Source organism: Clarias gariepinus, chromosome 11 (assembly GCF_024256425.1).
Source record: "Clarias gariepinus isolate MV-2021 ecotype Netherlands chromosome 11, CGAR_prim_01v2, whole genome shotgun sequence".
NCBI classification, from domain to species: domain Eukaryota; kingdom Metazoa; phylum Chordata; class Actinopteri; order Siluriformes; family Clariidae; genus Clarias; species Clarias gariepinus.
The window spans coordinates 585,001-603,373 of NC_071110.1; the positions used below are offsets into that span (position 1 = coordinate 585,001).

Below are 18,373 nucleotides of genomic sequence, written 5' to 3' on the forward strand. Positions count from 1 at the left end.
ACAGTCTGTGTGTGTGTGTGTGTGTGTGTGTGTGTGTGTGTGAGGTTAACACTCCTCCAGGTCCTGAGGTATGTCTGTCTCTGAGCTGACTCTCTACACCCGATCATTAATCATCAGTAGAGACCAGCGGCCCCGAGCAGCCGAGCTCCGACAGAAATAACAGTCCGGAATAAACACCGAATAAACACCTGATTATCAGCTACCACACTGTCCTTCAGTCTGTCCACACTCAGATAGCTCAGCCTACTGTAGTCTTCAATCAGTGTCACACTCCAGATCGTGCTGTTGTACTGAATATCAGCATGTGCAGTCGAGTGATGATATCCTGTACAACAGCACGGCCTCGAGTGTAATATCACTTTTATACAGCAGTTCCACAAACACCGTTTATTATCAACAGATTTATTTATTTTACCAGTTATTTTGCTCCGCCCACACATATCGTTCCGCGACTGGTGGGGAAGGCGAGCGACCGTTAGTTAATTAACCACTGTAGAACACCGGGGACGCTGAGTGATACGTATAGTTACACATCACAGTGCTGTTACTGTCTATCATCAGCACTCGTTATTATCTCTCATCCAATCAGATTACTCGGTATTTATTAATATAAAATATTATATTATCATAAACACACTCAGTCGCAGCTCGTCCTGTCGCTGTAATCATCGCCGCCATAGTGTTTATGTACAAACTGTGTTATTTATTTATTTATTTACTTTATTCACTCCATCAAAGTCATCTATCTATTTATTTATTTTTTATTTTATTTTAGAGACAAGACGTGTCCCTCCACAAGAAGATGAAAAAACACTGAGTAGACTCATCCTTCAACACCGAGTGCTGACAGCGAGGCTCATATCGGCACGCACACACACATACACACACACACACACACACACACACATCTTAGTATTACATAAAGAAATGAACTGACATTTTACTAACAGTGTTTATTTTTGATTTTATTCACATTTAAACTGAACAAAGTAATCTTGATTTAAAATTAATGAAGGCAGTGAGTGTGTGTGTGTGTGTGTGACACTCAGGAAACACACTGTCTCAGGACACACTCTGTGCACTGCTCCCCCTGCTGGTGAGGTGGAGACCCTTCCTCGCTCCTTCATGTCTTAGGCACCGCTGGCGCCGTTTGGTTCGGAAGGGCGGGGCGTCCCAATGACCGCCCCCCAGGGGGACCGCCTCTGAAGATCATGAGCCACATCTCAGAGGGAGGGTACCGGGGAGGCGCAGGACCACACCGCTCATCAGTCACATGACTATAATCACATGTTTCAGTTGGTTTCCTCAGTTCAGTTCTGCAGAGGCCACGCCCCCTGAGACTATCTGACATCTTTAACACATAACCTTAATGTTCCTGTTTATAGAAGACTGGACGTTCTCGTTAGCAACATTAGCCTTAGCCTCGTGCTAAATTAAAGAACCTGTGCTAAATTAAAGAACCAAATGTCGAACATCTCATCACGCATCAGGAGAACGTTCCTGCTGAAGGACGAGAAACGCAGAGTGGCTTCGATCAGGAGGTCATTGGAGATGCGAGGCGCGGCCCGGTGCTCCTGCAGATCCTCAGCGTCTAACACACAGCGCAGCGTGACCAGCTTCTCCAGTCAGCATCAATAAACACAGGAGGAGGAACCTGATGAGGCCGAACGGGATGATGGATCACACACACACACACACACACACACACACACACACACACACACACACACACCTTCCTGAAAGCTAATATACTGAACAGCTGTAGAGTTGTGCAGTGAGGAAATGTGAAATCGTTACTCTGATACAGTAATGGGATAAAAAGACAGAACTTCAAATGAAACCCCTGCTGCAGGATGTGCATGAGACAACAAACACCTGCACCCCGAGACGAACACCTGCACCCCGAGACGAACACCTGCACCGCGAGACAAACACCAGCAACCAGAGATGAACACCTGCATCCGAGACAAACACCAGCAACCAGAGACAAACACCTGCATCCGAGACGAACACCTGCATCCGAGACGAACACCTGCATCCGAGACAAACACCAGCAACCTGAGACGAACCTGCATCCGAGATGAACCTGGACTCGCTTAGGACTGGAGTCCTAAAAGAAATGCACATGTGTAAATAATTTTTAAATAATGCACAGTATTTGATATGTGCGGTGTTAAATAAAATTTGTGTCTGAATAAGTGAATATAGAAAACAATGCTGTATGGTGTTTACTATAAGGGTTTTTTGAACACCATACACACACTTCCTTTAAACATAATAAGCTTACAGTCCATCCAGAAAGTATTCACAGCGCATCACTTTCTCCACAGTTTGTTATGTCACAGCCTTATTCTAAAATGGATTCAATTAGTTTTTTCCTCAGAATTCTACACACAACATCCCATAATAACAACATGAAAAAGTTTACTTGAGATATTTGCAAATTTATAAAAAAAAAAAAATTTGAGAAAGCACATGTCCATAAGTATTTACACCCTTTTCCATGAAGCTCAAAATTGAGCTCAGACGCATCCTGTTTCCCCTGATCATCCTGTTCCCCCTGATCATCCTTGAGATGTTTCTGCAGGTTAACTGGAGTCCACTTGTGGTAAATTCCGTTGATTGGACATGACTTGGAGAGACACACACCTGTCTATATAAGGTCCTACAGTTAATGTTCATGTCAGAGCACAAACCCAGCATGAAGTCAAAGAAATTGTCTGTAGACCTCCGAGAGAGGATTGTCTCCAGGCACAGATCTGGGGAAGGTTACAGAAGAATCTCTGCTGCTTTGAAGGTCCCAATGAGCACAGTGGCCTCCATCATCCATAAGTGGAAGAAGTTCTAAACCACCAGGACTCTTCCTAGAGCTGGCCGGCCATCTAAACTGAGCGATCGGGGGAGAAGGGCCTTAGTTAGGGAGGTGACCAAGAACCCGATGGTCACTCTGTCAGAGCTCCAGAGGTCCTCTGTAGAGAGAGGAGAACCTTCCAGAAGGACAACCATCTCTGCAGCAATCCACCAATCAGGCCTATATGGTAGAGCAGCCAGAGGGTCTCATCAGAATTTTGTTTCTCCTGGTCTGAGAGTCCTTCAGGTGCCTTTTGGCAAACTCCAGACGGGCTGCCATGTGCCTTTACTGAGGAGTGGCTTTCCATCTGGCCACTCGACCATATAGTGGTGTTTAACATGAGTGTCTGGTGTTTAGGGTGAGTGTGTGCGGTGTTTAGTAGAAGTTTATTGTGTTTAAAATAAGTGTGTGTAGTGTTTGTAATACCTGATACTAAATTTGAACCGTGGTGATCAGTCTAAACACACGTGTGTAACAAACACCATTAGTGTTGTGTGTAGGTGTTTAGTACAGCTTGTACATGTGTGGTGTTTGTGCTGTGTGGGGTAGTGTGTTTTTACAGTAAACACCACAGTGTTTGTATACATGTTGATTCACACACACACACACACACACACACACACACACACTCTGGATCTGGATGCCGATCACACTGAGGCCACCTCGTACCGCTTACCCTCTGTACAGTAAACACCAGGGATAAATCTCAGGCGGTTTTATTTTTGGGACGTTGCCATGGAGACAGTGGAACCCTGCGCTTTCACCATGTCATGGTGCAGACTAAACACCTCTCAGGATGTGAGATCACACGGCCGCCAGCTACAGATTAACACCCTGGGGTTTATAGTGTTTAACCTGGTCTCAGGTTCCTGACAGTGATCGCACACTTGCCACAGAGACAGAGAGAGAGAGAGAGAGAGTGAAAGAGATGGGGGGAGGACAGGGGAGAGACAGAGAGAGAGACAGAAAGAGACGGGAGAAAGACGGCAAGGAGAGACAGAGGGAGAGAGAGAGAGAGACGGAGGGGGACCGAGGTAGAAAGAGAAAGAGAGAGAGAGAGAGAGAGAGAGAGAGAGAGAGTGATGATGGAATAAAAGTTTTAAGCTGCTGTAATGACAGAGAGAAGTTGCGATACTTGGTGACATCATCTGAGTGTGTGTTGTCACGGTTACGAAACAGACAACAGGAAGTGACAGCGATCTGAACATATAACGAACCTCAAGGAACTACAAAGAGCGAGAGAGAGAGAGATAGCATGACATGTTTATCGCTACGTGAGGGAGAGCATCCATGTGGCCTACTACGCTAGGTAAGTGGCGCGTCATCCTTGACGGACGTAAAGCATCGTCATGACAACCAGGCGATGAGTAAAACGTACTACGTACAGGGAAGAGCCGGTTCGATATTATCACCGGACATCGCGGTCGATTCGATCTGTATTGTGATCGTGTGAGGATCAAGATTTTATTAAAAAAATAAACCAATCAAATTTACGACAAATAATTTGCTCCTCTCACACAGGATGCTGTGCTGCCACCTGTAGGATTACAGAGGAACAGCAACATTTTACCACTTTCATTTTCTATAGAAATGGAACATTTACTTGATTTAGGGGTGCGGGGAACTGAAACGAGTCCCCTCAACTCTGGGAGCTTCAAGTCGCATCGCTGTGTGGGGTTTAATCCCCGATTCCTCACACAGCCGTACAGCAAGATGGAGTGTTGAGTAAGGGAGTGTGTGATGAGGTGGAGGAGTGGGGGAGAGTGTGTGATGAGTGTTTGATAAGCGAGAGGTCGTGGAGTTCGGCTGCCGAGAAAAAGACCAGCCGCCAAAATTCTGCTGAACAAAAACCCCGCTGATACTCGGCTCCCGCTCGTGTAATTGGTGTTGGAGGAGCTCGGAGGAAGCTCTGTGTGTGTGTGTGTGTGTGTGTGTGTGTGAGAGAGAGGTGGGATCAGGCTTTTTTGTTTCCGTTTCTCAGTTCCCCGCTGTTCATGGACGCTCACCAAATCTCTTCTCAGCGTGTAAAAGAGAAGAAGCTCGCCTTTTCTCTCGTCTGCTTCAGTTCTCATGGTTTAAAGAGCCGGTGCGGACGCAGAACTGCGCTAATGCTAACGCTAACCTTTAACCTAAATGTGAGTTTACACGAGATCTTACCTGCAGGCGGTCGTGCAAACATGGAGGAAGTGAAGCATGTAAACTTTTCCTTCTTCTGGATGGAGACGTGAGGAGGAACCGTGTGTTTAAATGGGACAGCGTTATAAGTGTTGGTTATCATCAGAACTACAAAAATAAAGCCATGTGGACATGGCCACGCCCACATTACACTCATCACCTGCAAGTGTGAACACCGCCTGTAGTCTCTCAGCAGCACCGCTGTGCTAACAGCTAACGCTAAATAAGCATGAAACTGTGTCCTGTAACGTGTGTGCGTGTGCGTGTGTGTGCGTGTGCGCGTGTGCTCTAGGACTTACACATACAGTATATCATCATAAGTACAGTACAGTACAGTACAGTCGTCTTAAACAACACGCCGTCTCTGCACTAATCACTTCTAAGTCCTTCTGAATCGTGTCCTTTTGTTTACGCATAATATTCACGCAGGGCTACAAAGCTAACCCGCGTCTAACACAAGCCGGAGTCCCAAAGGGTTTGTACAAGGGATTGTACACCCTACATAGTGCACTAGTTCTCCATTTAACACTTTTTGGGATTCGACCCCAGAACCCTGAAGTTAACAGAGCTGATATTCTAAAGTGTAATGAGTGTAAATCTACAGGAAACCTGGTGAGTTTCTCAGGAGCACCTCCACCACCTCCATGGTTTATTCTCCTCCCCTACAGAGTAACACTAAGGGTTTAACACCACTCTCACCTCCTGGTAATGAGTTAGTTAGGATTATCAGTCGTAATCTGGTGATAATAAGCGTGTTTGTGGAGCGCTGTGTAAAAGCGATCTCACACCCGAGGCCGTGCTGTTGGTGATCTGAGTTTATTTATTTGTTGTGTTTTTACGAAAGCTGGCTGAGCTGCTGATTTTTATTTTTTTTTCCTGAAGGTCAATAGACACTTGGTTTGTTCTGTTAGTGTTAATGATTAAATGAGAGTCTTTACACACTGGACACTGGACTCTCCTCTAACAGCAGTGTGTCCTGTCTCACTGTTGGACAGGTGACGAAGGAAAACTGTGTCTTCAGCAGATTCTAGTAAAGATCTATCTGGATGCTGACTGATGCAGTTATTACTCTATAAAGTGAATAACATTAGTAGAGACGGGACGCAGCCGTGGGGTGACGCCCCCTAGTGGTGACTAGCGGGTCTGCCGCGGTCTACTGCTGCTGTATTTAGATTATAATCGAATAAATAACTTTAGACTAAAGTAAAGTAACTTCACTTCAACAGGAGTGTGTGTGTGACTGATGAGATGAGGTGTGTGTGTGTGTGTGTGTGTGTGTGTGTGTGTGTGTGTGTGTGTGTGGTGTTGTCAGGTGCAGTACGAGGCCCTCAGTGCGCCTCAGGGGGATTCAGGCCACGTCTCGGCTTAATGTGTCTCTCAAACAGCTCTAAATGTTTTAGAGGACGTTTAAAACACTTTTTAAGACTTTCCCCCGCTCACACACACACACACGCTCACACACTCACGCTCGCTGTTCTGCGTGAGATTTAGGAGACAGCAGGTGAATCAGGACACACTGATGCTGATGGATGAGTCCCCCGAGCTCCTCCGTAACGAGCCGTGAGGGAACTAAACGCCTGGAGCTCATGAAGGTTTGTGTCTATAACGGCTTTAACGAAAATCGATCCGCCGCCATTTGTCCTGAAAATAACTATCGACTGTGGCCGGTTTAAACCGAGCGCAAATTACCCCAGTCACATTTCATCACCGGGCCGAGCGTCCAACCCCCCACCCCCGAGGCCCAGCACCACCACCGAACTGCCCCGCCTGAGCCCCTGAGCGAGACCCTCACCCCCCCTCTGCTCCAGGGGGCGCTGTGTCACAGCCTGCGGGGGGTGAGGGTCTCGCTCAGGGGCTCAGGCGGGGCAGTTCGGTGGTGGTGCTGGGCCTCGGGGGTGGGGGGTTGGACGCTCGGCCCGGAGGTATTTTAATCTGTATCTGATGATAAACCATGCAGTGTTTAACCCTTTATGGTTAATGGTTCAGTGTTAAATTGTTCAGTGTTTAATCTTGCAGTGTTTCCCGGGAGTTCCTCCTGAAGGTCAGTTCTCCTGTGAACTGTGTCTCAGAGTAAACGAATTCTTAAAGATAATGATTTAATTCCTCGCCTCGTTTATTCCGTCCCTAATTAATCACACCTGCAGGAATAAACGGCTCCATTACAATAACACGTGCTGTGTGTTTATTACCTTACTATCAGAGGGAGATAGATGCTGTGTGTTCACACACACACACACGCACACACACACACACACACACAAAGCACTTTTAATTAATAAACACTATGTGAATATTGGCTTTGTGAGACAGCTGTCTGTTTGTCAGTCTGTGAGCTGTCTGTCTGTCAGTCTGTGAGCTGTCTGCATGTCAGTCTGTCTGTCAGTCTGTGAGCTGTCTGTCTGTCAGTCTGTGAGCTGTCTGCATGTCTGTGAGCTGTCTGTCTGTCTGTCAGTCTGTCAGTCTGTGAGCTGTCTGCATGTCTGTGAGCTGTCTGTCTGTCTGTCTGTCAGTCTGTGAGCTGTCTGCATGTCTGTGAGCTGTCTGCATGTCAGTCTGTGAGCTGTCTGTCTGTGAGCTGTCTGCATGTCTGTCTGTGAGCTGTCTGTCTGTGAGCTGTCTGCATGTCTGTCTGTGAGCTGTCTGCCTGTCAGTCTGTGAGCTGTCTGTCTGTCAGTCTGTGAGCTGTCTGTCTGTCAGTCTGTGAGCTGTCTGTCTGTGAGCTGTCTGTCTGTCAGTCTGTGAGCTGTCTGTCTGTCAGTCTGTGAGCTGTCTGTCTGTGAGCTGTCTGTCTGTGAGCTGTCTGTCTGTGAGCTGTCTGTCTGTCTGTCTGTCTGTGAGCTGTCTGTCTGTGTGTGTTGTGGTGATGTAATATGTTAAACACATCTCAGAGGAAATGTAAAAAACAGAATATGGAATTTCACACTGTTCAGAAAGTGAACGTCCTAAAGCTGCAGTTTCACTGAAACAGCAAATATCTCCATTTACTCACTGGCTCTCATTTTCGGTGTGTGTGTGTGTGTGTGTGTGTCTGTGTGTCTGTGTGTTTGTTAAATGCAGTTTTCCGCCTGCAGTCAGAGTAATAAACACAGTATAAATGCTCTCTGTGAAGCCCAGGTTAAAAATACACTCCAAATGTACTCTCAGTATCAGGTGAAGGACACACACACACACACACACACACACACACACACACATTACAGACATACAGACAGAGTAAACCCCAGAGTGTGATGAGGAGTGGGCAGTTGCACAGGTGTGTGTGTAAGTGTTTTCATGAGTTAGTGGTCAGTCGTATGCAGTGTAACAGCACTGTGTCACATGACGGCGGGCAGCTGATCACCTGCTGATGAAACGACTCCGATACACCTGCTGTAGGTCAAATGAGACACATTTACGGAGACACCAACAGAAACACCAACAGAGACATATTTACAGAGACACCAACAGAGACACCAACAGAGACACATTTACGGAGACACCAACGGACACTAATAGCTGAATAGACACCCTGACGGCCGTCCAGGAATGTCCCCCCGTACACAATAGATTTTAACACATTCCTGCTTTAAACAGTGTGTGTGTGTGTGTGTGTGTGTGTGTTTAAGACTCATATAAGTTCCAGTCTTTATCATTATAATAAACCGTATTAACCCTTTGCGTGATTAAACACTGATTAAACACCCTGCCGAGTGTGAGGGAGTCGTGAGGAGCTGCTCCGGGGGGACACAGGAAGTGGCTCAGAAAGGTTTAATCCATAACTAATCAGTGTGAGTTTTACTCTGAGACGGCGGTTTAATGAAGACGAGTCTAAAGGTGCAGAGACGTAAAGAACCATGCGGGTGAGGGGAATAAAACCCCGTCCACACCACAGATACTGACCACCAGAAGTGTGTGTGTTTTACGTAGCTGATTTGCCTTTAAATTATGGTCTTATATTACCTTGTGGAAAAATACTAAAGCCCATCTCTGTCTCTATCTGTCCGTCTCCCTGTTTCTCTATCTGTCTGTCGCGTGTGCGCACTTACAGCTCCATCCATTGAAGCTGAAAAAAGGAACAGGAAGTGTATTTAAAATGCTCTCAGAGAGGAGGAAGAGGAGGAAGACACGTACACAGGAGAACCTGTACGAGAACTAAAACATCATTGTCTCTTCAAAAGGAAGATCTCAGAGCATGAAGACACTCCTGGACGCAGGTTCGTTACAGCGTTAAAGTAAACCACCGAGTCACGAACGGCAGCCATGACACTTAATAACAAACACTGCGTGGTGTTCATCTCCTCATCCTTACTGTTTATCTTCCCAAAAATATTCACACCCTGTAGATCAGAAGAGTAATAGATACGCCACCATCCCCCCTCTGTCAGCCTGCAGGGTTTCAACATGATCACACTCCACAATTATAAAATACAGTACATCATTAGTGGAGCAGTTTGTATTTCAAGCTTTAAAAAAAAAACAAAAAAACACACACACACACAGCTCATGTTTATTTATTTATTTATTTTTGTCCCATATTCATTTAAAGTTCTCTCACTTGGTGGTGAAGAAATGTGAGAAGATGGAAGCCTTCTGTAAAGGAAGATGAAGCCCCTGATCGTGCAGGAGAATGATGTTTACTACATCCCCTAGTCAGGCAGAAGAAGCCCAGGGGACAAACCGCCTGCTGAGGACACATGGACTAGTGGAAAAGGTTTAGCCTTAGCGTTTAAATGTTTCTATCAAACAAGAAGGCCACAGTCTGGCCCTAGAGGTCCCTAGTTGGTTGGATGAAGCCTCCACCTGGACAAACACAGTTCCGACTCTCAGGAAGCCTTGGTCAAGCCCTATTCAGAGGAAGACTGGAAATGTCACAAGTAGTCTTGTCTCATGGGGATAATGTCTCCCAGGCAGACAAACTCCCTGATTAGGTGGACATAGTGGAGAGACGGAACCTGCCTCGGTTTCAAGTGTTCAAAACCTGACCTCAAAACCAAAAGTTCACTTTTGGTGAACGAAGTCCGAGTGGTCGAAAGAAGGGCAGAAGAAGTCATTAAATGGGTGGACCAAAGCCCCGGAGTGGGCGGACCAAAGCCCTTAAGTGGGCGGACCAAAGCCGCTGAGTGGGGGATGAAAACAGGATAAAGACGCAGTGACGCGAGTCACGCTCTTTGTGTTGTCACAGTTGGAGGTGCAGCAGTTGGTGTTCGAATCGAATCCGTGGTGTTTCTGTGCCGTGATGTTCCACACAACACCATTACACGGTTCTTTAACATAAAGAAGTTTTCTAGATTTCATTTTATTGATCATCAGTGTGTTTCCTTTCTGCACTTTATCAGGGCCCAAGCACTAGTGTGTGAAGGCCCTCTTACTCTTCTCAGGATTATTATTGTTATTATTATTATTATTTTCAATCATCCAGGTACTTTGAAGTTCTTAAGACGCTTAAAACCTCATGAGAATCAGCACACAGGTTGGAATCTGCTTTGGAAGTCAGTGCGGCTCGGCCTGGGCGTGGCACACGCCCTCCATAGGGCCCTTGGAAATTTTGCTGCATAGCTCATACACACTTGCATGTTCTCATGTAAAAACCCGGTACAGATTGAGCTGAACAACTGTCACACAGCATGTGATTGGGTCTAATCCACAGGAAGTTTTACTCACATTTAGAAATCTCTATCAAACTTTCTCCAGTTTGGGTTCAATATTAAACCCTGATGTCATTTATATTAAAGTCTTCATGTCTCTGATAATACGGCGTCCCCTGTCAGTGTCACAGTTGGAGGGAGGGTCAGCGTCCCTTATGACATCACTGTGTACAACAGTGTGATCTGTTTCATTACACCCAGGTGCTTCCAGCTATATACAGTATATATACTTTTTTGTCTAACTGAAAATAAAGTTACGCACCCCGATGTATGTATAAAGTTTATTTACATAGAGGAGGACTAGCTGGGGGTGTGGCCTAAATCAAAGAAGCATTTCAGCAATAAGTCACTTCCTGTTTCAAAAGGAAGTATATCAACATAGAGAATCGATCTCGGCTGTCCATGGAGGTTTTCCGTTACTTCCTGGACGTGAGGAAACACACATGGCTCCTGAGTCCAGACGTCTGCGCGGGAGAGAGGTACGGTGGAGTGAGCGGGACGCGCGGTCGTGCCCTTTAGAGCCCTGACATAAAGGCTAATTATGAGTGAGGAGCACTTCACCTTCCGCTCTCAGAGCGTCTGCTCCCTGGAGCTCTCCCAGGCCTTCACTCTTAAAGAAGGGATTAAAAAAAGAGAAGAAGAAGAAGAAGGACGATAAAAGAGGGACGACAACAAAAAGACGCTCAGCTTTGTAACCTTACAGGGTGAGCCGATATAATCCTGCGCTCCACTCCTTCAAAAGATCCTCACAGGCTTTGAGCTTATTACCAGAGCTCTTCTTCTCTCTCTCCCTCTCTGTCTCTCTCTCACTCTGTCTCTCTCTCTCCCTCACTCTCTCTCCCTCACTCTCTCTCCCTCACTCTGTCTCCCTCTCCCTCTCTCTGTCTCCCTCTCCCTCTCTCTCTCTCTCACTGTCTCTCTCTCTGTCTCCCTCTCCCTCACTGTCTCTCTCTCTCTCTCCCCCTCTCTCTCTCTCCCTCTCTCACTCTGTCTGTCTCTCTCTCACTCTGTCTCTCCCTCTCTCTCTCTTTCTGTCCCTCCCTCTTTTACTTGCTCTCACACCCATCTCTCTCCATATCTCTCCCGCTGTTACTCTCACCCTCCCTCCCTCCCTCCCTCCCTCCCTTTCTCTCTCTCACCCCTTCTTTCCCCCTCCCCGTCTCTCTCTCTCTCTCCTTCTCTTTCTCACCCCCATCCCTCTCTCTCTGTAGTAGTGGAGTTGAGGAATCCTCTGCTCTCAGTTCTTTATCCGTGACTGCGCTCATTATTCTCCTGAGAGCATGAAGAAAGCTTTTTTCCCCTCCAGAGACGCAGCGCTTTTATTCCTCTCTGTTTTTACTGACCTGTTTTTCTGCTTCCTGTTTGTCTTTTCCCGCAGCAGAGACCTCGCTCGCATCTTCAGCCATCCGGTTTTATGCTAATGTCTCATTTGCATATGGGAAAAAAAACACAGCTGGAAATTCAAACACAAATCTAAATATTAAAGTAAAGTTTTTCTTCCCTACTGAGGAGTCAAAGTCACCGAGTTCCTCTCTCACACCAGTGCAGAACCTTTACAGAGAGACGAGAACCTTAATCAGCTTCAAAAGAACCTTCTCAGTAGGGTTCTCCTGTCAGAGATACAGATTAGAGGAAGGTCAAATTCTCTTCCTCTCTGGGAGAACCTTAAAGGTTCTATGAAGTATTAAAGGTTTCATAGTTCTAGCAGTATAAAACCACTCTAGCCTTAAAGAACCTTTGGAGAACCCATATCTGTGTTAAAAGGTTGGTCTCATATTGAGTATGGTTTGGTTCCTCTGGAAGAATGTGTAGGATCTTACAGTTGAGAACCAAAAATGGTTTTTTTTTGAAAAAATTGATAACAGAAGAACATTCAGACTTTTACAGGAATTTAGAACCTTAAAGGGATCTTTGTTTTGTGTCTCTCTTAAAGGGATCACCAAAGGATTTACATAGAACACTTTAGAAGGCTAAGAAGCCTAAATAGTGGGTCTAGGCCAAAAGAGGTTCTACCTGGAACCCTGTCTGTTAGGAAACACCTGATAATTTCGCATGGCTCCTTAATTGTTTCTCTGCGCAGAACCTTACAACAGGGTTTTTTTTTCTCAGAACAGAAGCTCTTCTTTAGGAACCCTCCAGAGAAACCCATAGAGAACTTTCCTTTTGAAGAATGCATGAAGTACTGGTGCTGTGCGGGACACACCAGGAAGGCAGGTCGGAGAGACGACGTGGAACCAACACCAAGAACCCTGAAACGTTCTACATGTTTACGAGAGGTTTTACGATACCCGAGCGCCGGTTCGATTCGATATCACGATTCCCAAGTACCAGGAGTAAGTGTCATGTTCAAGTATCACCATTTCATATCATTCTAATCAAACGTGTCAGTTAATTCCCTCCTACCACACGGGCTGTGGTGCTGCCACCTGTAGGATTATAGAGGAACTGCTAGATTTTTACACCTCTAATGCAATCATACATTTATTAAAAATTTTGATTTAGGAGTCGGCGTCAATACGCAAATCGAATCCTGAATACACGCTGTTATTTCTTGTGAATCGTTCAGACAGGTCATTTCAGTTCCAATTTTTTTCTCCCTTTAATTTTTTTTAACTAAATGAGAAAAGATATAAGAGAATAATTTATCACTGCGGGTCTGATGAATGATCTGCGCTCTGAGACGCGCTCCAGTCATCGCAATACTGATTATTCATCCTGAAAGGATTTCACTACAGTCATAATTTCTAAAAGGAATATTTAAAGAAAAATAAAAGAAACAAATAAGAAAAAGAAGTGAGAATCCATCCAGAGCCGAGGTCGTGCGTCTACATATAAAACCTCGGGGAAATTCACTCGTCCGGTCTCTCTGAGTCTCTCAGCACAGATCGAAAGCCACTCAGTCCAGCTGGAGATCCTCTTTAATATTTTACACACCGCTGAGAGGAGACGCCGTTACGCTTTATTTAAACTCCACCACCACCTCCGCCCCCACCCCATGCCACGTCTGAGAGAACCTGACTGTCGGGACACGTTAAGGCGGGACCTCGGGAGAGGAAAAGAGTGGCGTGTAATGGCCCAGATCCACGACAGAGAACCTTGTGGGACCCAGGATCAAATTAACACAAGGGGGGGGAGTGGGTTTGGGGTCAACACAAACACATCAGAGACGTCAGACAATCAGAAAACGTTAAAACACGTGTCCTAGAAAGAGAAAACATTTACAGTCAGGGTTGTGTGAGTGGGTCTGTTTTCACTGCTTTATTATATAAACGATGCTGTACAGAAGTGTGTGCTACTATATAATTTATATAGTTCTAAAGTTTGTACGCCCCCACTCTCTAGGGACAGCATCCTGTATCACCACACCGACTCCAGAAATACAATTTTGACTAATATCTTTTTATTTATAAACATATATATATGTATCTGTATTTGAAATAGAAAATAAGGAAGCACAGCATCCCGTGTGGTACAAGCAAATTATTTGCAAAGTTTGTTTAAAATTATAACAAAATCTAAAAAAAATAAAAATAAATCGAGGTAATATCATATTGCATATATATGGTCATACTGTACTTGACCTGCCCTGCTCAAAATATTAGGAAGGGGTGCCAAAACTTAATGCACCACAAGAGGTGAAGATAAGATGTAGACCTCCAGTATGACCTGTACGGCAGGTGGCGCCGATAAACATGATGAACAGGTAGTTACAGTTACAATGCCCCCCTCCACCAATATGAGTGTGTTTATAGATAAACTCACACACACACACACACACACACACACACACACATATATATATACACATGCATACAATCCATGTAAAACCTGGTGTGGTTTGAGATTTGGATGGAGACGTGGCAGTGGAGGGTTTGATTTTCCCCCTGGGGGCGATAGAGACTCAGTGAAGCCGATCGTTATGGAAAGCGACGCGTCCTCGGCATTGTGCTCGTCCCATCAGGCGAGGACAGAGTGAGGCTCCTTACAAAAGGACAAGATGTCTCACCGGCCACAAACAAATCTCTATAAACAAACACCATTTAAACGGCAGAAAGTGAGTCGTTGGAGAGACATTTGCAAGTGGGTGTGGCTCACGGGCGTGGCCGGGTCACACAGGTGCGTCCTGATGCTGTAGAGATGAACGTTCCGGACCACCGAGTCTGACTGAATGACTCGGCTTATTAAACAGAGACGACCTGGTCAAGGTCACGACCTTTAGATTATACAGTGATCATCAGACGTAATCTGATCCGATCAGACCAGACTGTCCGATTACAGTCCAATTACAGACATTAGGGACTTCACTACACCTGAGACACACCATAATCATGGTACACACACACACACACACACACACACACACACACTTGGACCGCCACCTCCTCAGGTGTGTGAGACCGCTTAACCTACTAACCCTGCAGCACACAGGTGTTCAGAACGTGTCTGCAGCATGATGACGCCACCGCGAGGTTCACACAGCCAGCTCCATGAACACACGGTGTGTGAGGAGTGTGTGAGGAGTGTGTGAGGAGTGTGTGAGGAGTGTGTGAGGAGTGTGTGAGGAGTGAGTTGAAGCAGAAGAACCCGTACGGAACAGAAGCCCTGACTGAACTCACCCTACTGAACCATCATCAACTGAAGCCTCCTGTAGTGCGTGCACACACACACACACACACACACACACACACACACACAGACCATCTAATGGAAAGATACTTCTAGCCATACACTCAGGTGTGTATTCACTCCATCACTATAAAACCTCTATATTAGTAACTTCAGATAAAAAAAGTCTTTGTTTAATTATAAGCTTTAATGTGTTTGATCTACGATCAGTGGACACGCCCACATCGGGATGTAGCTAATAGCAGAATCATAGCTTGTTTTGTCAGCAGCTGAGTTTTCTGCCCCCTAGTGGCAAAACAGAGACTATCTTCAAATGTAACTTTAAAATTTGTAAAACACAAACTGCAGACTGTATGTTTGTTCTTTGGGGGGGATCGGATCAGAACCTGTATCAGACCAAACGGGCCCGGGTCACAGCCCACATGTCTGACACGCCTAATCTAAAGTCGAAGCAGAATCTCAGCACCGTCGCCCTCGGCTCGCTCGTCAGGGATGATCTGATCATTCTGATTCACACACACACACACACTCTCACATTTCACACACACTTACATCCTTCTCTTTTGATGGGTAAAACTGCTTTGTGACAGTGACGGGTGTTAAAAGCGCTATACAAATAAAATAAAATTGTACTGGATTGAATTCAACATTTCCATCACACTCAGTGTTCATTCACAGGTCCGAAGGTTCTGCTGGAACTAAAACCTCCACACCAGGAACCTTGGAGAACCAACAACAAGCCCTTCACACGTCAATTTTGACACTGATGATCAAAGCTGCATGTAACCTCATGATCCAGATCCTCCTGATTAAAAAACTCAGAGCGTCCTGATGTCCAGATACAACACCTGTATAAACTAAATACACAAGCACTGTGTTTATAGTGTGTGTGTGTGTGTGTGTGTGTGTGTGTTAAATCAGCAATACGCATCACTGTGATGTCTGGGGTAAAAATCCTTTTGAATCGAATTTAATCGTTTTGCTGTCGGCTAATAACCTAAAACACGAACAAGCGATTTTCCGCCGTCCAATCAGCCGCCTGCTCCCTGAGACAATCTTTGACATGACGACCTGAACTAACACACACCAAGATACCATGTTATTGTGTGTGTGTGCTGTGCTGTGTAATGCCTGTGCTGCAGCTTTTATAAGAAAACACGTACGATGATACGCTTTCACATTTAGAAACAAATAAAATAAATCGATTTGAATGATGAATAGATTTATAAACAAATGATTGTTACAAAGTTTATGGTTTTTTTTTATGGAAACACGATGATGAGGAACTCAAATATATTGTGATGTAATAAATCATGATCCTGAGATACCGTATCATATCGTTCAGCTCTACCGCGCGGGCGGGTGTGCACTTGTCGCATCGTTTGCTCTTTATGTAATCCAAACAAGCACATGTGTGTGTGTGTGTGTGTGTGTGTGTGATGCTCTGACCTGGCGTTGGAGCTGTTCCAGTAGACAGCGTGCCTGTCCGAGGGGGGGATCCTGTCCTCCATGCACACACACTCCAAACACAGCATGGCGAACACCAACACCAGCACCTGAACCTCCATCTGAGAATCACACCAAAGATCTTCTGCTCACTTCTTCTTTAAAAAAAAACAAAAAAACAACAGTCTTCTTCATAGCAGAGGAACATCACAGGAACCCAGTAGAGAAGTGCAAGTTCTCATCCATCAGGATGTCAAAGATCAGACTTAATTCATGCACACCATGAGACCTTCAGGAGGAACCTCAGAGACGTCTTCTCCTCTCCTCTCCTGTGGTGTGGATCTCAGAAGCTGGAGCTTCCAGGAGAGAGCTGCGTGTCCATGCTGCTGGAGGATGAAGTGCTATCAAGTTCCTCAGTCCCATCCGCTCCACCTGAGTCCAGCCTCAGCACGTGTAGAGGGGGAGGATCTCCAGCTGTCTCACAGTGTCTGAGAAATCCTCATGCATCTTCATCATCATCATCATCTTCATCATCATCATCAGTGTGCTGTAACTTTAAATAAGAAATAAATCCCCCCCTTTATCTCAGGGTCTCGTGCCTCCTCTCACACACTCCCTCCAGTTGTGACGGTGTTTAAATCCCCCCGCAGTGTGTGTGTGTGTGTGTGTGTGTGTGTGTGTCCGCTCTGCACCGCAGTCAGTATCACCGCTGACTGACGACCTGAGCGCCTCAAACCTCCTCTCACACCACAGGCGCTTCTGATTGGCTGCTCACACCGACCAATCAGAACGCACAGGGGGCGGGGCTCAGCCCCGGCGCGTGACGATTAAAATTGGCGGGAAGGCGCTGCTCTCTACAGCACTGCTAACTGCTAACTCACCCTGAAGATGTCCTTAAACTCGGAATGAACCAAACCTCCAAACCTCTTCATACTCAGGTTATATTATTAAACTTATATATTTATATATATATAGAGAGACAGAGATGGAGAGATAGAGATGGAGAGATAGAGAGATATATAGAGATAGAGATGGAGAGATAGAGATGGAGATGGAGAGAGAGATGGAGATGGAGAGATAGAGATGGAGATGGAGAGAGAGATGGAGAGATAGAGATCAATAGACAGACAGAGTTTAGTGATCCTGAAGGAAATGTCCAACATCCAGTAGTGAGGACAGTAACACAACAGACATGAAGAGAATAAAATATGTATAAATATCACTGAATGAGGATGAACTTTAGGAGACAGTTCTAGCTATTGAAAGACTTAAAACAGATCAGCATAAAAGTATTTAAACTAAAAGATGTGTAACATTATAATTATAAATAGAATTATTTTTTGCTTTGTGTATGCAACATAATCTGATCTTTACATTCTTTTCCCTATAATTTAGAATAAGAAATAAGTGGCCCCCAGTTAGCGACAGCGATCACTTAACCCAACCTGAGGGGCGGGGCTTATAGAGCTATTAACAGAAGAAATGATCGATTTAAACCTCACCTGAAGCACAGGACCAATCAGAGCACAGAAACAAATAGGAGGCGGGGCCTATTCAGTGAAAGACTGTTCTTTACATTGAAAGAAATATATATATATATATTTAAGTCTTTTAATTCTGTTGCTTATGTTTTATAGGTCTAATTGATGTT

At 45.3% G+C, this 18,373-nt stretch overlaps 1 protein-coding gene across 2 annotated transcripts in view; it reads right to left on the reverse strand.

Moving 5' to 3' along the window:
- efna2a (ephrin-A2a) overlaps positions 1-17,390 on the reverse strand; it is a 54,450-nt gene extending 37,060 nt beyond the window's left edge. Inside the window, exons 1-2 of one of the 2 annotated variants that reach the window (XM_053507617.1) lie at positions 17,004-17,390; positions 16,726-16,877 (exon numbers count right to left, since the gene is read on the reverse strand). In XM_053507617.1, the coding sequence (XP_053363592.1) occupies positions 16,726-16,844 (119 nt within the window). In that variant the 5' untranslated portion in view covers positions 16,845-16,877; positions 17,004-17,390. Of the gene's footprint in view, positions 1-16,725; positions 16,881-17,003 lie in introns of both variants that reach the window. The other variant, XM_053507616.1, reaches the window with a different exon arrangement.
- Positions 17,391-18,373: the final 983 nt, after the last annotated feature.